At 43.0% G+C, this 20312-nt stretch overlaps 1 protein-coding gene across 3 annotated transcripts in view; it reads right to left on the minus strand.

Annotated features, from left to right (window-relative positions):
- Positions 1-20312, minus strand: part of Piezo2 (piezo type mechanosensitive ion channel component 2) — a 348488-nt gene that overhangs the window by 81899 nt on the left and 246277 nt on the right. For all 3 annotated transcript variants that reach the window (XM_055622927.1, XM_055622925.1, XM_055622924.1), the window contains exons 8-17: positions 19099-19261; positions 15885-16004; positions 13703-13741; positions 12261-12399; positions 10173-10321; positions 8935-9165; positions 5127-5250; positions 3319-3605; positions 1850-1998; positions 364-537 (exon numbers count right to left, since the gene is read on the minus strand). In XM_055622927.1, the coding sequence (XP_055478902.1) occupies positions 364-537; positions 1850-1998; positions 3319-3605; positions 5127-5250; positions 8935-9165; positions 10173-10321; positions 12261-12399; positions 13703-13741; positions 15885-16004; positions 19099-19261 (1575 nt within the window). The remainder of the gene's footprint in view (positions 1-363; positions 538-1849; positions 1999-3318; positions 3606-5126; positions 5251-8934; positions 9166-10172; positions 10322-12260; positions 12400-13702; positions 13742-15884; positions 16005-19098; positions 19262-20312) is intronic.

Consider the following 20312-nt stretch of genomic DNA (forward strand, 5'->3'; position numbering starts at 1 on the left):
TCCAATAATTGACAAGTGTCACTGAGGGTAAATTCCCTCTTATGATTTGTCTATGGAATTCCTTTAGTTCTAACCGCAAGTCATTTTCAAGCATTGATTATCATTAAAGGAAGTAGGAAGTGACATCAGAGAGTTTGGGTTGTCCACCCTATCTGCATGGGGGAAAGTATGCATGAGGATCAGTGCTGGGCAATCGAATGGCTCTGTTGCCTGGGACTGTCTCTCTCACACACATAGCCAATCAATGAGCAGTTCAAGGTCAAGGTTAAAAGTCTAAGTTAGAGTGCTGGACTTGGCTTCCAGCTGAGGCAGGGTACCAGGCCGACTCCCAGGAGACAGGAGAGGCTTCTTTGGTTTGCTTACCTGTAGATGGTGTTGTCTTCTTTGCTGGGGATGGACTTGAGGTCTGTGAGTTCCAGGAACCGGTCATGGAAGTAGTGGAGGTGTAGGATGCACACCAGCAGAAAGGAAGTGGGGATGAATATGCGTGTGAACAGCTCAGCCACGGTAAACTGCTTCAGGCCGAGATCCTCAAGCCTGCCAAAAAGACAGAACAAAAGCAAGAAGCTTTTGGGCACTACAGACTATCCTCCCCCTCACAAGCCACGACAGGCATTCTCTTAGCCTCTAACCCTCATCTCTCTCTCTCCCCACTGTTCCTGTCAATCCAACTGGCCTGACTTCACAGCAGTCAGTAACAACTCCTTGCAGCAGAAAGCAGCAGCTACCCCTCTGTCTTTGTTTCACTCCAGGACCAGTCCTCTTCTAATCATGTTGAGGTTAGTGAATCACACATCTCAGGTCTTCTCTTTGGCCTCTTCCTCCTGTGCACCGTTTAGACTCTAATGTCGTTAGATTCAGTTTGAGCTCTCTTTGCTCACATCCTTCTTGATCAGTCTCATCACTTTCCATATGAAGGCATCTGCCTTTTTGTTGCCAAACGGCTACTAACAGCACCATGATTTCATGAGCAAACAGAGCCACACTTCTACCGGGAAGCTGCTCCACCAGGACTTCAGACTCAGCAGTGGCCTGGGCTTCCCTCTTCCTTGGCAAAGCTGTTCTCCACTCTGGCCTCTTATGGACCATCGGATGATGTATACATCTGTCTTGTGCAAAGTTTAGACATCAGGAAGTATCCCCATTTGTTCCCATCACACTCATGCATACTGTTTCACCTCCTGAGTGCCTCTGGACAATTCTCTCCACCCAACACACACAGCCATTATCTGGCTCTACCCTCTACTTGGTCTGAGGAAGAACCCGCCATTTCTCACAGGAAAGCTGCTCCTCCATGCATGTGACATGACTTTGTTTCTGTTCCTCGTAAATCATATTTCCTTAGCTGCTCCAGGAGCCTCCAAGATTTGAAGAAAATTGCAGGAATAAACTCAAACTTCTTGCTGTGTCATGTCTGGGGCATTTGTTGTGCTATCCTACCTGTCTTGCTGTCTTTTCCCATCCTCCCAGAAGGTGAGCTTCCTTTCAGTTCTCATGATCCCAAGACAAGCTCCATCTTGCCTTAGGGGCCTTTATGTCTTCTGTTCTTTCTGCTTAGGATGCTCATCCTAGACTCAAAATTTCACTTTTTTTTTTAACCTAAGTTTCTTGTTTGTTTTTTGGCACCTGGGCTTCACCTGTCCTTTTGGTTTTCATTGAAACCCCACTACATTTCACAGTCAGAGTTTGACAGAGGGGAACGGGGCTCTCTAACTTGCCTTTGAGGGCCTTATAGATACCCATAGCAGCACGCCTTATTAAAACTGTCCACAAAGTTTGCGGGAACCACATCGGGACTTTCAACATGTTCCGTCTTCTTGCCACCCCATCCCAGGCACAAAGCACTTACTTCTCTTTCTTTAAGCCGGTCATATTTTGCCACAGGCCTGGGAAGTTTTCAAACTGGTAGGTGTATATGAAGATGAGCACCAACATCGTGTAAATGACCACCGACATCCAGAAGTATTTCAGAATTTTCCTCCACCACTCGTAGTGCACCTGCGTGTCAGACATGGAAGGGCAAATGGAACAAGAAAATGAAAAAAATGGTTGGGGAAAAAATGGCTCATATAGGTATTTGGCTTAATAAAACCAGGCACTACATATATAGGGGAACCTTTAAAATGGAGTCTATTTTTTTTTTTTTTTTTTTTAGTCTTAGGTTTCTAAGGTTCTTTTTGGAGTTTCATTGTGTCAATGGTCCATCATGTTTTTCACTGTTTACAGGAAACTTCACCCATTTCAAAAATTCAATATTGTGCTCAGTGAGCAAAACTGTACAATAGTCAGTAGAGGACATCTCTCATACCTTAGAGGCATTCAAGAGTTCATCAGTTTCTGCTGAGAACACTGTCAAACCCTCATTGCATTTCACATGCAATGAACTCTTGGTATTGTCATAGTTTTAGGTTTTCTGACAGAGGCCAAAAAGGAATATTTTACTGTTACTCTAGGATGTGTTGTTGGACTCCCTTTGAACATCAGTTCAACTAAGTGTGTGGGGAGGCTAACTCATTTTAATGTCATTAGTTTATGGTACCAAAGCTCTTTCTGTATTACACACACACACTCACTCGCTCACACTCAAAAACGCAGTTTTCTGATTCCAAAGCCTGCAATATGAGCAAACTGAAGAATTCTCAATTATTTAAGATTATCTTTACATTGCTCTTAAATTATTAAATGTTAAAATATGATCTAATTACAAAGATTGTTTTTTTTTAATCAAAGCAGTTTGGAAAACTTATGAATTTTATCTCTAATTTTAAAGAATCTAAAATAAATGTGTAAAATAGTTCTAGTTTCAACTGTCATGGTTTTGAATTTTTTTAAGAGCCTAAGACATTCTTGATAGTGGATGTGTAACATCTAATGTGAAGCTCCATGGCTTCAGAATGGTTGTTTTAACTGAAGAGAAGTTCATTGAGATGTATAGACTTTGGGCCTTTTAAATACTGGTGTGTGTGTGTGTGTGTGTGTGTGTGTGTGTGTGTGTGTGTTTGCTAGTTCTTTACAATTCAGTTTATTAATATAATTCAAGGCTTTGAACTACCAGCTATAGAATAAAGGATTGATATACTTAATCCCCTAAAAGATTACTTTAAATATATTGCTATGGGATAGAGGCTATGAAAATTAACCCAATAGAAAATTTGAAGAGACAGAGAGAGGGGGGAGAGAGAGAGAGAACGCGTTCTTGACTTTAGGATCCTGAGCGTCATCAACCATTTTCTAGAACATGCCTGTCTTTCTGGAGAGAACTCATCTCTACTCCTGGGTCACGTGTGAGAACTCACAACTTGGCACATGTTTACCCACCTGGTACAAGGCCACACAGAACAGGAACAGCACCATGTAGATGATTTTGTACATGACGATTTTCCCCTCAAAGCTGACGAAGAAGAACATGCCTCCGCAGACATAGATCCAGTACTTGATGAAAAGGGCCACCACAAGATTGCCCAGCACCTTCATGATGTCCTGGTCATCATCTTCCTCCACTTCTTCTTCCTTCTTCATCGCATGCCTTTCCTCCTTTATATCCTCCTCTTCCTCTTCCTTCTCTATGGGCTCTCCTTCCACTTGTACATCATGGAGCTCCTCATCTTCAAAACAGAAGGCCATGTCATTACTCTCGACTAAGCCATGCTTTGGTTGTGGGCGACTTATGTGGACATGGAACAGTTTGTTTTCTGAGTTATTACATAAGTTTTAGATGGCTCTAAAAGATAAGGCAACACTGACAACGAATTGATGGTTTTTTATAACTTTCCTAACACAGAGTATACACAGGAATGTTTTATGCTGATCTCTCTGTAATACTTCTTACATTGTCAGTGTTGAGAGTCAGACAATATAAAGTTAAAGGTGCAACCATAGCCAAAATCAAACTCTGGTGTCATCTCCAGTTCTAATTTGTTTCATGGTTCTAGACGACCTGGGCAGTATAAGAATGAGACTCAAAGCAACATGTCATTTAAAATATTGTCAAAGTCACCTGCATTGTCTTTCTGAAGCTAGCTAAATTTGAATAATTTATTCAAGAAGCCAGTAGATTCTCAGAGCAAGGAGAGTAAAACTGAACTGGGGTTAGACTGTTTATGCCAAATTAACCATTCTGGGTTAATATTGAATAGTAAATCATTGTGTGGAATAGATATTCAAGCTCAGATAGACACGCTTTAAACCGTATAGACTATTGTTGCTGAAACAAGAATCAATGGCTAGGCTTAATAAGAACTAAACAAACAGTATTAGCAGATGAGCGTTTTCATCATTTACTGCCTTACGGTTGCCAGCCCAGCTATCCTGTCCCGGTGCTTACCTTTCATATGGTGCTACAAAGTTTAGTTATTTTGTGTGTGTGTGTGTGTGTGTGTGTGTGTGTGTGTGTGTGTGTGTGTTTGACAGAGAGAGGATGGTATGTGTGCATGAATGCAGTTGCTAGCAGAGGCCAGAAGAGGGCAGGAGATCTCCTGGCGCTGGAGTGACAGACAGTTATGAGCTGTACTGAAGTCAGGTTGTCCCTGTCAGCACCACGCACTCTTCATCACTGAGCCTCACAACAAATCGCCCAGTTTTCCCATACTTCTTCAATACCATCTAATCCATTCTATAAACAACGAACATACTTATTCATCCGCCTAGGGAGTTTGTGAGCAATTTTTCCTTTATCTATACAGAAAGACTAAAGCTAAAGACACGTTAATAAATCACCATGACACCCTTGCTCCCTCTCTCCCTTCTTTCCTTCTTCCCTTCCCCATCTCCTTTTCTTTTCTATTTTGAAAAAGCCAAGAATTTAAATGTAAAAGGTTTGAGTTAATTCATTGGTTCCGATTCTCACTAGAAGTATGCCTTTACAGAAATTTTCTCCTGCAGTTAGTGTTGTCTTCCACTGGGAATCACCTTTCTGAAAGTTAATACATTTTTTTAAAAGTTCCCTCTGGATTCATGTGTGTACTCTAGAGGTTACGTGCTGTCTGCAGAGGCTAGAATGGCATCAGATTCCTTGGAGGTGGAGTTACAGACAGCTGTGAGCAACCACGTGGTGCTAAAAATCGGCCTACAGAAGAGCAGCCAGAGCTCTTAACCACCAAGCCATCACTGCAGTCCCCCATACGTACCCTTTTCTTCAAGTTCTTGACTTCCAATTTTGACTTCAGACAGAAGTGCTTCTTTTTCCTGAAGAGCCTTTTGCTCTGTGAGGTGCTGCCTCAGGAGCAGCCAAAAGGTGATGGTGAAGAGAATCTGAAAGTCGAGTAGATGAGACAGGATCAGTAAGCATGTGAGGTGCTTTCTCCCCGTGGTTGTGGGAGCACAGTATACATGTCTTTCTATTTAGCAAGCCCTTCGCATGTAAGCATCACCATGTACTATGATTATGTGTAGCACTGTCAAAGGCCTCAGGAGGATAAGCAATTTCTATTGAACAGAAAACCAAGTTCAGCCATTGGACTGACTTCCTCTTGACAGTCAAGCCCCGATAGAGTTCAGTGTGTCTTGTATAACAGCTCTCTGACTCTTAAGTATTCCTTATTTTGAAGAATCACACAGGTAGGAGAAAGAATTTTTCATCCCAGAAAATATACCAGCAAGTTCTTCATGTTCATCTTGCAATGGCTAAGAAAGAATTCCGAGCTCCTACAAGTCTCTGATGACCTTCTCTTGGGGCTGGGAGAAACTCCTGATTCAAGGAGTTCATTTCTCTAGAGAATATAGTACATAGTAGGACATTTCTTCCTTTTGGTAATAGAGGTATTGAAATACGGAGAAGGGATAGAGATCAGTGGTAAACTGGATTCTCAGTGTTCGTGAGGCTCTGGATTAGAGGCCAAGAATATCCAAGTGTTACGTAGTTGGCTTTAGCCAGCTTTCAGGGCTGCGCAACTATTGCTGCAATTTGTTTTTACATGTTTCCATTGCCCCACAAAGCAGCACAATTTCTGTCACACCTTTATACATACATATATATATATATATATAAAATATAAATATTAGTTCTAGCCAATGACTAATTTACTTTTTGTCTGTACTTATCAACATAATGTGGACATTTTAAGTAGAGAGAATTATACAGTACCTACTCTTTTGTCAATGACTTATTTACTTAATATTTTTAAGGCTTCATCACAGTATAGTATGTACCTAGCACTTCATTCCTGTTTGCTTTTCTATTAGGGAACAGTATCTCATTTTATAAAGATGCAAGCATTTGCTCATGTACGCATCAGTTGAGAGCATTTAAATTGCCTTCTTGGCTATAATGAATAATATTACTACTGACATTCATATAAGTTTTCCCATGTCTCTGTGTTTTCACCTGTCTTGGATTGTTATGTAAACTTACAACTGGTACAGCTCATCTTGTGTTGTGTGTCTGACATTTGGAGAAACTGACTCTTGTATATTTCCCAAAGTTGCTGGAGCAATTTCCCACCAGCACTGTGTGACGGCACCAGTGTCTCTACAGCTCAGTAACACTGGTCTTTGTTGATTCTGACCTTCTTAGTGGATGTGATATGATACCTTGTGGTTCAGAAAAGTTTTTTTGGTAAATATTTATCAAAGAAATGAAAAAAAAATTTAAAAGCTAAGAATGAGTTGGTTTCTTCTTGCATTATTCACTCACTTCCAAAGTCATCTATGCCAATTATCTTTTGCTTTCAACCGAAATCAGTACTAATAAATCCTGGTAAGCATGTAGAGATGAGCGAAAACAAGAACTGGAAGTCTATACTAAATGAACCATAGCCGAAAACTGAGAAAACTTGTTTCATTAACATGCAGTCAGAGGTTAGAAATAACTAGGAGCATATGGGGCCTTTCCTGAAGGAAATAATTTGAGATTGGCTAGGAGCAAGAGCCAGACTTTGACAATACTCCAGAGTGCTTCATCCTACTGTTCTGAGGGGTACATCTTTTTGAGGTCAAAAGCCACATTCTTTTCTTCCTCATTTTGTGTCATGCTAACTCCAAGGTATTCTCTAGGTGATATGTTGTTTGTAAGTAACATTTATTTATTTATTTATTTATTTATTTATTTATTTATTTATTTATTTATGCACTTGCTTAGCTACTCAGCAGAACTGATGATTGAACCCAAGGCTGATATGCCCCCTACCTTTGACCTATACTCAACTCTGTCATCAATTTTTATTTTGAGGCAAGGTCTCACCAAGGTGCTCAAACTGACTTTGAACTTATTCTGTAGCCCCAGAAGACTTTGAATCTGAGATCCATGTGCCTCAGCCTCCTAAACTGGTAGGACAACAGACCTGTGCCTCCTGACTTGGTATGCATGTGTTGTCATCTCATTATGTTGGAGATTTTGTGAGCCCAGAATTATCTAGAAGGAGACCTTTGGCTCCAACAATATGTTTCAAAAAGGTCATGAATTTATTTCTAAAGAACTTTTTTTTTTCCAATATCTCTCTGCTGTTCTAGGTCAAGCCACAGTAACTGAAAAGGTGGAGTTTGAATTTTATCCTATACAAAAAGATTGGACAGTTGTGTTGTCTAATAGAGGTAACCTGTGAGTGGCAGCACTATGAGGAGTTCATAAGAGGGCACATCTGGGCAGATGAGCCGTGGTGGGAAAGGCCTTGGAGCTGCTCTAACGAATGAGATTTTCATGGTCCATTACATAGAGGTCATCAACATTCACATTTTAACACCAATTCAAAAAGTCTGCTCTGAGGACCCATCTTCTGCTTAGTCTACTCACTAAGTAAATGTCCCAAGTGTATCAGCCATGAGGATGGGGGATGCCCAGACACCTGTAAATCGTGCCTTCAAGAAAGAGATTCTTTCACCTTATATGATTGTGGGTGTTTGTTTGTTTTGAGATATGAAGTTTCCTGTGTGTCTAGTGAAGAAAAACAATTGAAGGTTCATTCAAAATATGTGCTGATTTTGTTGTTGTTGTTGTCTTAATGTCTTCAACATGTAGAGAATGCATGTTTGGACTTTGTTCATAAAACAGAAAGAAAGTTGTCATTTTAATCTTCTGAAATCAAAGCCATTAAAATGGTTCAAGAAAATAAATAGGCGATGAAATGAAATGATTGCAGGTTCTTGCCTCAGGTGAAGATAAGATAAAACGGAAGAAATTAAAAAAAAGCAGGTGTCATAATTTGTGCTGCTAAAAATGCTTTTAGAATAGATTAGGAAAGGTTTTGCCCACAGTAAATTGTTACCTGTAACGGCACGTGCAAAGAAGCTGATTTACAAGCTGTTAACCTGTCAAAACAACTCTACAGTTCCAATATGTATTTTATGCTGCACTTCCTATTTCACATCGCATAATCCCATTTCTACATCTAATTACTGATACAGGAAGAACTTAAAGTAATACAATTGATGCTGTAAAGGGTTTACTAATAAACTCACTTAGGAAATACTAAGTTACATAGATCATATCTAATGACTACTACATTTCAACTTACAAAAACATGCATTCTATGATATTTTTTTCTTTTTGAGTAGAGAGGCTGTGGTTTCTAAGGCAAACCAAAAGCACGGTATCAGGCATGTTGACTGTGCCAGACTTGATGGGCTTTTGATCCCCGCTCTCTGGGAGGCTGAAGCAGGATTCTAAATTCAAGTCCTGCTTGGGCTCCGAAGTGAGTTCAGCCTAAACTTGGCAATGGTAGAACTCAGTCACAAAATTAAAAATAAATAAATAAATAAATAAAAATAAAAACAAAACAAAACACAAAGGCCAGAGATGTTGCACAATGGTGAGATGGTAAACTCCTTGGGGTCATTCCTCAGTTCTAAATACTAGGATAGGTGTCCAAGTGAGTTAGTGTGTTTCTAGATCTGTGACATTTCTATTTCAAAGTCATTCAGGGGCTACTTCCATGAAGACTTGCTTGCTATGATTACACTCATTATTGCTTTTCTTTCTTTCCTGTTTTCTCGTTCATTTACCTTTGAAGCAAGTTCTCCTGGCTCTTTCTTTTCTAGAAATCCAGGGACCTTCTTAATTTCTGGAAGCTCAAAGCTCCATATGTATTGCAACACCAGCAGCAGATTTGCATAGACAACCATGAAAGGCGAGCTGATCATGGCATATTTCCTCCTGTTGCGAATCATCCACAGTGTGCATGACCAAATCAACAGCACAAATGTCAGCCAGCTGTGGTAGGTGATGCTCCAGGCCTGCAGAGCCACGGGACAAAGGACAGCGGTCAGTATAACAGGCTCTGGGGAGTCCCAAGTTATCTGCACACAGAAAGGTAGTGGTATTTAGATGAAGAGAGACTTGTGGGTGGATAACAGCCTGTGGTGAGGGAAGGGAGAAAGAAAGTGGAGAGGGATGAACATGACGTCGGCTCTGTGCTTCCTTTAGGGAAGAGTCAAAGGCCTTTTACTCAAAATATTACTTTGAAATAAAAAGTAAAAAATATTTTTTGAAAAAAATGTTTTTGTTTTTGTTTTTGTTTTTGTTTTTGTTTTCAAGACAGGGTTTCTCTGTGTAGCCCTGGCTGTCCTGGACTCGCTTTGTAGACCTTTGTAGACCAGGCTGGCCTTGAACTCACAGAGATCCGCCTGCCTCTGCCTCCCTGAATGCTGGGATTACAGGCATGCATCACCACCCCCAGCTTACTTTGCACTATTAAAGCAAATTTATTTTCCCAATATGTGGAGCTGGTGATTAGTTATGGTCATGATGAGTGTGGGCTGTAGCTGGGTGAGAAATGGGAATTTTGAGGGTCAGAAGTTGAGATCAAGCTTCATGTCTATCTGACATGATAGAAATTAGAAATTTTACAGGGAGCAACTGCATGTTAGGCATCTGAATACGGAACAATGAGGGCAACTTAACAAAGGCCGGCCTCAGTTTCCAGCCTAGAAGGACAAATTAGGGGTCAGATCCTTCAGACCAGTGATGCATTTTCCTTGTTGCCACTAAGTTCTCAGAGACTGAGAAGTGTTGTCTCCATTACAGCTGGCAGAAAAACCTGCCAATCAGACTCATGGGTGTCATTAACTCCAGGAAACATGCTGCCTAATTCCATACTCTCTCATCCTGCATTGCTTTGTAAAAAGATCCTTTGAAATGTGTTCTGGGTATGGCTGGGGCTACATAAAGTCAGTCTGGCTCCCTGGCTGAGAGGCTTGGGGCGTGCACCTCCTGTGCTCTGGAGCCTGCTGCAAGTACTCACCATCATGGCGATGAGGGCGCATATGTAACTCTGCTTCATGATGAACTGGAACACTGCGACCATGGCGTGAATTCTCACGCTCCTCTTTTCCTCCTGGCTCCCTTCCCCTTCTGAGTCTTCCCTCCTGCTCTCTTCTTCGTCTTTCTTTTCTGGGTAGATAGACACCTTATATGACTAAGTGTGCATGTGGCTGACACCTGTCACAACAGCAGCCTCCACACTCCATCACATGTGTGATTTGGGGCAGAGTCTTCCACTTTAGGAATTCAGCCTCTGGACAGAAGCAAGGAGTTCTGCTTGCTGAGGTTAATGGCCTAGGAATGCTGAGAAGAAAGTCTCCACTGAAGAGTGCACAGGATCCCTCCAAGATTGTCTCCAGAGATTCCATCCTGAGGTATTCATGACTTTGTCTACCTTGCCCTTGAACAGAATACTCTTAAAGAGATGGACTGTCACTTCCCAAATTTAGGATTTTTTTTGTTTTGTTTTTAGTTTTTTTGTTGTTGTTTTGGGGGTTTTGTTTTTGTTTTTGTTGGTGCTGGCCAGTGGACCTATGACTCATTGTAAGCTAGGCAAATGTGTATTACTGAGCTACACTCCCAGCCCAACCATATCTGGTTTAAAAGGAATGTGGCTTTCACCTCAGGCATCTTCTCTTAACCAACCGCTCTCTTGCTTTAGAGAGAAGCCAGCTACCATGTTGTGACTTCTCAGTAGAGATATTGAGCTAGCCAGGAGCTAATGTGTCTGACTGGCCATCAGTTGGAGTCTCAGGGCACCTAACAGCTCTCCAGTGAGATTAAAAGAAGATTCTGCCTCAGGCAAGCTTCCAGAGCAGATGGTAACCTTAGCCATAGAATGACCAGAATCTGACTGGATCTCAAGCCAGAGGATCCAGCCTTGTCACTCCAGATATCTGACCCAGAGAGACTATAGGACCGAATATTGATATGTGTCAGTGAGAGTCAGATGTTTCTTTTGACTTTCTTGCTTAAAATAAAAAAAAAACGCATATTGATAAGTAGGAACAGAGTTGGCACCATACGAGGAGGGCAAACCACTCATGGTGATTACAAGTTTCTTCTCCATAGGCCGCAGTCAGGCTTTTTGGGAAAAAGTCCAGCATCTCTAATTTCTCCAACGTTACAGGTGGATGAGCCCGTGGTTTGTGGTCAAATTCATGCATCATGCTCAGAGATGGAAAGATAAATCAAATGGACCTGAGAATTACTCTTTGTATCTTGTGCATGTGTGTGTACATGTGTGTGTGTGTGTGTGTGTGTGTGTGTGTGTGTGTAAAGTGCAGATGATAGTCACTTCTCTGACTAGACCTTCACAGGCCTAGTTGTCAGCGTTGGCCACTCTCCTGTGTGGTCCTTTCTAGCATTTGCCACATGTTTCTGGAACCTGAGTTTGCATTCCCTGGCAGACATTGGCTCTCACCAGATTTCTCCCGTACTGAATACTTGTAGTTCTGATATACATTTTCTTCTTAAAATTTAGAATAGCATTCTAGCGGTATCTACTGCCCAGGCTTCAGCATGTAGTTCTGTGACACTTGTTCTGAGCTATCCAGAGAGAGCGTCTGAGGTCACCAAGCAACCAGCTCCACGGAGTCTTCTGTAAGTGGCCTCTGACCTCTGCTGTAGTGGTTGCTTAGGGAAAGTTGTTTTCTCTGCTCTTTCCTCCCTCTCGCTGCTTCAGGCAACGTCTGTCCCCTTTCTCTGTGCCGCACCTTTAAAATGTCTGTTAGTGGGTCCCGTGCCAATGTTCCGAGGCTGTCTATCACCCTGCCTTTTCCTATTTTTAATGGACTCCAAAAAGCATCCTTTTTTAAAAAAAAGACTCTTAAAATATTAACCAGATAAGACACACATCTACGTACACATACGTACACAAACACATGCGCAAAGGTTTAATGCTAGAAGAAGTTAACAGGCTGCCAGGTGAAACTGCTCACCAATCCCAGTACTTGGGAGGTTCAGGCAAGGGATCTGCTATAGGTCTGAGGTCAGCCTGGTCTGCATCCAGGCCCGGCAGGACTACACAGCAGGCAGGACTGCTCACTTCCGGGGTGGGGGGCAGTACCTGACGACTCCTCCGAGGGCTCCCACCGGTACTGCGGAGTAGTGTACAGGTCAGTCTTGGCGGGGCCATTCTCTACGGGCAGACTGGGGTGGATGGTGTGATAGTCCACGGGGTTGCCATTCACCGTCACCAGCAGGCCCTGCCGAGGGAGCAGGAAAGGCAACAGCGGTGATTGCGGCCTGGCCTCCCCGCAGGCAGTCCTCTTCCTTCCCAAACATCATGCACAACACAGGATGCAAAGCTGACTGGAGGCTGAACCGTTTAATGCATCCCCAAGTATTTTCATCAAGGTGGGTCCACACGCTCTCTCCAAATTCGGTCTCCACAGACTTCCGACAGTAACGTGCATACCCAATCTCGCCACACTCCCGCTACAGATCATGTGGCAGTCGCTGTCCTCGCTGTAAACACAATTCCTGAGAAAGGCTGTGCCCTTCCTGATCAAGGTTCACTCTCTCTACTGCACACATCAGCTATCTGGCTATGAGGTCCTTCATTCCTTGCTGGGTGTCCACGCTGGTCTTAATCCAGACCCCACTTGCTTTACACAGGACTAAGCAAATGCTCTCCAGGTCTCAGGTAAGACATCCCAACTGCAGGGCTACAGTTCATTAAGTGCAAATACCTGGCTATTCTTTTCCTCCCATCTCCCTGGCATTACGTACTTGAGATATACATACATTCAGGCAATACTTTCCGTTTATATAATAATCAGCACAACTTCAGATGAAAATGTTTTCAAGACAGACCAATAGGGCTAGGGATGACAACTCAGTCAGTGAAGTGCTTGCTTTCCAAGACCTGAATTTGATTCTGACCACATATGCAAAGAGAGCCAGACATGGTGGCATGGCTTGTAGTCTCAGCTAGGGAGACAGACACAGCCAGCCACCACAGACTAACGAGAGTTCCAGGCTAGTGAGAGACACTGTCTTAAAATACAGCGGAGGGAGGGGACATTTCCTGAGGAATGGCACCCAGGGCTGTCCTCTGGCTTCCATTCTCTCTTTCTTTCTTTCTTTCTTTCTTTCTTTCTTTCTTTCTTTCTTTCTTTCTTTCTTTCTCTCTCTCTGTCTCTCTCTCTCTCTCTCTCTCACACACACACACACATACACATATACACACACACACGTGTTCCCCACATTCACAAACAAGTACACACATGTACACATATACATACATACACACAAAAAGAACAATGCACCAAACAGGGCCTTTTTCAAAGTATACATGTGTTTTGTATGTTATATTCAATCTCATATCCCATGAGTCAAATTTTCAGTGTAATAAAGCTGACACAATTTCTGCAAGAAGAATTGAAGAATTTACAGGGAATTTATAGAATTTCTTGATAATTCAAACACACTCAAATGTTCTAACTCCACTTGTCACCTTGGAGTCACTTACACAAGCATAAATGACAATTCTAAGGATATACTAACATCAGATGGTTTGTAGTCATCTTGGGTCATGGATAAAAGCTGCAAAAAGCAAGGCGGGACAGCGTGTTAATTGGTGAGCTAGAAGCAGTTTAAAGTACAACTCCATCTGTACACTTCTCTGTACATAAGCCCAGCCTCTAACTAGCTGCATTCTAGTATGTTAGAAGTCTCATGCAAAAACACAGCTGACCATTGGACTGGATGCCAGTGCTTATCAGAACCATTTCCCAACTCTGATGTTCATGTATACAAAGTGATCATAAGCTATGAGATTACAAACACCTTTGCGGACACAGTGAGCTTTGGCCTTACAGTGACTTTAGAACACTCCGTGTTTCTCATCAGGACCTTGACAGAATTTGTATACGACATTCTATTCAGATGTCCTGCTCTGCTGTGCAGAATGTTAAAAGGGAACATAATTCAAGGTCTGTCCCCGGTGGAAACTCAAAGATCATTAAACTCAAAGATCGGAAAGTAGAAAGGGTGTTGCAGAAATATGGTATAAAAAGCAAGCGTAATCCACCATCAAGGGGCTCTTGCCATGGGTGGAGCTCGGAGGCCTAGAGATGGGTCTGAGGAAGTCAGCCAGGAGTCTAAGCGGGTGCGATGGCCAAGCGTGTGATTGCATCTCTTGTGGAACCTACAAACACGGCACACTTAGGCTGCTCTAGGGAGATTTCAACAGCCTGACCCTAACACTTGAACTGCGTTTTGTGCTGTGATACTGTCATCCTGTGTCACAGGCTGTAAGAAGTCCCGAGGTCACTGCAATCTTACAGGACCGATGTCCAGGACGTGGATCATCCTCACGTTTTATTTGGATCCTGTTCACCCTGGTTCATCGGGGATGTTCTTAGGAGAAGCTGGCTTATATTTTGTTTTCTGTGTGTGTCCAGCCTTGGTGGTGGTGGTAAGGTGGGGCAGTTGTGGTGGTGTGCTGGTGGGTGATGGTGGTGATGGTATGGTTGTTGTTGGTGGTGGTTATGGTGAGTTTCGTGGTGGTTGTTGTTTGTGGTGGGGTAGTGGGTGGTGGTGGCGATCATGGTGTGGTGGTGGTTGTTGGTGATGGTGATGGTGTGGTGGGGTGGTGGGAAATGGGGGGGTGGCTCTGCAATCATTACTATGTATTCTGGTATGGGCTTTGCTTTGCACTCGGCACCATGACTTCTTAGCCATTAGGCAAAGATTTTCAACATTTCAACAGAAATAGTTGTAACTTTTTCTTCACTGACAGGGTCTTGGGACCCTCTGAGCTCCATGGGACTTAATTTGCACGTGGTGGAACTAAACTGTCACTACAGCCTGGTGAAATGGGCAAGATAACACCTGGGGAAACAAGGGGAAACCCTCAGGTATCTGAGGCATGATGCCTGTCCCATCGTGCACCACGCGTGTGCAACGAAGCACTCCACCTACCCTGTGGTGCATCCCACCTGCCCCGCGGTTCTGTCCCTCCTCACAGGAGCTCCCCCATTTCCCAGCCCCCCTCTCAGCACAAGACAGTGACGCTGACAACAGGGCTGTGTGTCTTGAAGAAACTCGTTTGCCATTGAATGTATCAGCCTCCTCGGTTCTCTAAAAGGCTGGGTGTAACTTGCTGGCTCCGTCCAGGACACGAACATTGCAAAGAGACTCTTGATTCGGTACAGCACCAGCCAGAATTAGTTCAAGATGACTGGCAGTAGTGACAAATTACGTATAGCTTACACACTGCAGGACTTACATGAGCCAACACTTGCCCTGCCAGAGCCTGAAAAATAAAAGGCACATAACTGCACGCAGGCCTTCCCTGGGCCTTCCTGGTCAGTTACGGAGTTACCACTGCGATCAACTACTCATCACAGGTACCAACTCTGCCATAGTGTGGTCCACCCTGAAGCTATCCTCTCTCAGTGCCAACAGTTTATTTACTAATTTTTGTTTTAAATATTTTAATTTTTTTTAAAAAAATCATGGTTTATTTATTTATTTTTTTTAAGATTCCTGTCCAAGTGATGGATATATAAAATTGTTCTCTTCTGGGATCCGGTGGGAACCCTCTGGCTCTGACAGAGGGTTCTGGAAGTAGCCACTTAAATCAAATTATTTCTTTAAGCCAGAAGCAGCGCGAGCTGAGCACTAGCATTAAATCCCACATCCAACAACAAAGCACAGACTTGAAGAATTTGTAGTGCCTTACTTTTCTCTCATCTGTTGGGTAATGGGTTGCATACCACAGGCTCCGCCTCCTCTCTGCTGTGTTCTGATTGGAGCTGCAGTCCAGGACCCCCTCATCGTCCTTCACCATCTCATCCTGCACCTGAAACACAATCATGGGAGCAGCTGCACTTCCTAAGGCAGATCTGCAAACCATTGCACTTTGTCCCATGTGTTGAAAGTTAGGGTGTGGCATAGGTGGGACTTGATCAAGACTCCATCATCCACCGCCTCCTTCAGATGACCCACCGTATGGTATGCTGTCTGATTCTGCTGAAGCTTCACATGTTAAGTATCCGTGACTTCTCTGTGTGTATTCTAAACTGCACCAGAAAATAGCCCTATCTCTGGTTCTTAGGGCAAGCCCTTCTGAAAAAGCACACAGTTAAGAGTGGAAGCCACTCTCTGGTGAGTCTTTCATTAAAGCTCCTTCTTAAGCCAGGATTTTGTTATGTAGCCCAGGCTGGCCTTAAAGTCACAGTTCTCCGGACTCAGCCTCCAGAGTGCTGGAGTGTAGGAGCACAGACGTGTGTCACAATGCCCAGCAAGATGATAGTTAGTAAAGACAGATTCGTCTGGAGCTGTCACAGGGTGACAAAGAACAGAATGCCCTGAGTGGACTTGGATGCCTTTCCAACAAAAGTGTTCCCTTAAAAAGAGAGCTAGTCAGAGTGACGTGTGGATTTGGCCTCACTGCCCAGTCTTAGCGCCAGTGTGCTGCAGAGTACCCAAAGGAAGGATCCTACCTCTCAGAGGCCAGGCAACAGCCACATAGACATAGTCCCAAGTTATGAGGAGCCAACCTAGTCATTTTTCACTTCACGATGATTGGAAATGCTAATGCATTCCGTACAAATGGCGCTCTAACTTACAGTAACCCACTGTTAAAGGTGAACACTCACAGATATTCTGTTTTGTTTTGTTTTAACATTCAATGTACTATGATTAGTGGCACATAATATTCCACACTACTATGAGTAGTCCTTACAATATGTGGCTTTGGAAACTGCAGGGTGAGTGTTCTGCATATGTCCAAAGTAGGTTATCATAGGTTATTAATGCATTGTAAATGCATTCTTGACTAAAGAGTATCTTCAATTTATGAATGATGGGTTCTTTGAGACCTAACCCTATTGCTGGATGAGCAGCATCCTTCTGGTATTTAACTCTTGATACACTCTCCCTTCCTCTTCCTACCCACCCCCCATTCCATGTTTGATAGACCTTCACCTCAGCATTTGATAGCTTATCACATTTGATAGCTGGCACTCTTCACCGAATGAGCCAGAGCTTCTGAAACTATGGTGCGATTAACCTCTTGTCTTCTCACATCACCTCAATAAGAAACTTTTCTGCCTTGGCCCATAGAAATTGCAGATTGAAATGTTTGGTGCTTGTTCTAAGGGCCATGTTCCACTTGCCCCTGCAGACGCTGGCTTGAATGCTGATGTTGCCCGCAGAGCCTATAGCTCGGATTGCCTTTCCAGCTTTCTCTACCTTCCCAGATCCAGAGATGGTCCCTGATGTTAACACCAGAGTATCACACAAACCTGAGGAAAGCACAGGCTGTCACCAAGCTACTGCATTTCCTTGGTGGCTACATGGAATGTCATGGGAACAGCTAAGCACACTGGGATTTCTTAATAGCTGGAAGGTCTTAATTTCTGTAACATACATGACATTGTTCAGAAGTAGTTCCCTTCAAACGATTTAAGTGTTAACATAAAAATGTTATAGATGATGTGTATATATCCATATACACATACTCATGTGTTTGTGGAAGAAACTAACATAATACAAAATCTTAAAGGATTTTATTAGTATGGTCCATCTTAAAAAAGGAATTGGAGAAAGGTGTAACAAGATGATTCTTTCCTTCTGACCTCATAAAATAATTTGTTTCTCTGGATCCATCACTTGTGCCCCAACAGGAAGACATCCACACAAATGGAATTAACAAGGATGAGATCTGAGACCCTAGTCTTCATTACTGCCACTCTGTACGTGACAGGACAGCAGAGTTCCATGCATCAGGGAGACAGATTCTCATTTCTTTCTGCAGGTGGTGGTTCTGCCAGGGATAGAAGGAAGCACGTGCCTCACCCAGTTTCACAGACACCGTTTAATTTGAATTACATTTACTTTGTGGGAGCTGTTTCCTTTCCCCTTGTAGAATGTATAGCTTCAATGAGTATGGGCCTTGTCTACTGTTGTCTTACTTCATATTGGCCCGTAAATTAGTACATTACACACTCGACCTTTAAGATGTGTCTCCTGAAACTGGTACTATGTAGTTCTAGCACATTCAGTGAGAATGAAAGCAGGAAAGAGAAAAGTGTAAACTGCTCCCAGGCCCAAGACTAGTAGCAATTCCAAGGAGTTTGCATCTTGGCCTCGGTTCAGCACACATGAACAGTGCCCCCTGCAGGTGGAAAGGAGAAAGGCATCTCTTCTGTGCAGAGATCCCCTGCCTTACAACAGATTATCCATCCATCTAGGAGACACGAGAAGACAGAGAACCCAGAAGAAAGGGAAACCGCACAAGCACTGATCTTCCTGTCCAAAGCTCCATGTCCTTGGTTAGTATTCCTATAGTGGACAAGCTAGAGGGCCATGCTTAAGGGGAATGTCCCAATCCTCATGCCTCACAGTGGAAACCATGGGTACCAACCAGTGGGAGCTAAACTTCTATGACGGCTTTCATCCTCAGAGGCCTGGGTGTCAGAGAACACTGGTGTGCAGGCTCGTATAGTCTCTAAGACTAATGGACTTGAGTCCAATCTATACCATTCAGTGAGTGTGTGACATCTGAACACTTATCTCCCATGTTTCATTTCCCTTACTGTGCTATGAGAGAAGCACAGTGCTCATGTTTTAGTTATTTAATGGGTGGAAAGAAGGACATAGAAAAATAGCCAGCATACTGCCTGTTACTTTAGTGAACAGCAAATAAAACCTAATCTTTCATTATTGTTATCAACTGCCACTTGTGAGGACACACTGGTGAGGACGGGGAGCTGGCCTCTGTTCGGATAGGACTTACAGTCACTCAGTACTTGTAGAATTACACCAGTGTGTGTAAAACACAACCCTTTGCTGAAATGAGTATTAAGTGGACAGACGGCAGTGACAACGATGTCTCCCCGAGATTCTAGGTACTTTGCAGATACGATTAGGAAATGTTTCTAGATCCTTACAAGAGGCTCTTGCAACCAGATGCGGATCAGCGTGGCCAAGGTGTAGTACATCACCAGCAGGAGGATGGGGTTGGCATGGTGATACCAGGACAGTTCTGGGTTTACTATGATCTTCCAGGTGCTGGAGCAGTCCGTTTGGATAACGGATTTGATCCCAAACAACCTATTCAAAAACAAAGAAATGTGGACAGCTGTAGTCAACTGTGACCAGTTAACACATTCAAGAATAGATACGTAGCTACACAATTGCATAATACATATCTGAGACATATAACATACGTGAACAGTTATAGGTTAGCTAGTGGGAGGGAGAAAATAAATCTAAGGAGCCGTTAGGATTGTGCCAGGTTGAGAGGTTGAGCTGGGGAGAGGCTCAGAAATGATGAAGTTAGGTCAAAGACTCCATCTTACGACTTGATATTACCCAGCCTCATTGTCTGTCTCCTTGGGACCCATAGGGCTTCGCATGTCTCCAAAGCGCTATTTTCCTTATGCTTCGCAACTATTTTATTGGTATCATAATTTGAATTTTTATTACCGTTACTGTGTTGGCTTGTTTCTCTGCCAGTTAAATTTTAAGTTCTTCCGAACAGGGAATGTATCTTGTCATCCTGCCTTCAGGATATGCCCAGTAGAGAAATGGGTTTATGTGCAGGCATATTTAACTGAACCAAGGACACCAAGAATTAGGGAATCACAGTTATAATTGGAGTGGACACTAAAGGGTGGCAACGTTCCTCCTAAAAAAGAAAGGGAGGGAACTGGAGAGATAACCCAGCAGATAGGAGCACTGGTCATCTTCCAGAGGACCTAGGCTCAATTCCTAACATCCAGATGACAGCTCCCAACCCTTTGTAACTCCAGTTCCAGGACATTCATTGTCCTCTTCTGGCCTCCATGGGCACACCCACATACATGCAGTAAAAATACCTGTACATGTAAAACAAAACTTTAAAGGGGGCGAAGAAAGGAAGGAAGGGAAGAAGGGAGGAAGGGAGGATGGAGTTTTAGGAATTGAAAATACAGTTTCCCAAGATATGCCTTTGTTGCTTAGAGCCTACCTTTGTCACATGCGAGCATGTATGTGAATTTGACACCAGCATTAGTCACAGGATCTCCATGTTGGTTCAAAATGCAGAGTGCACTAAATCTTAACCCAACTTTAAAAAATTCATATAGTCAGTTGAAAATTAGCCCTATCAAATTCATGGACT

The sequence above is a fragment of the Psammomys obesus genome, unplaced genomic scaffold (genome assembly GCF_907164565.1).
Source record: "Psammomys obesus unplaced genomic scaffold, mPsaObe1.curated_primary_1811, whole genome shotgun sequence".
Lineage (NCBI taxonomy): Eukaryota > Metazoa > Chordata > Mammalia > Rodentia > Muridae > Psammomys > Psammomys obesus.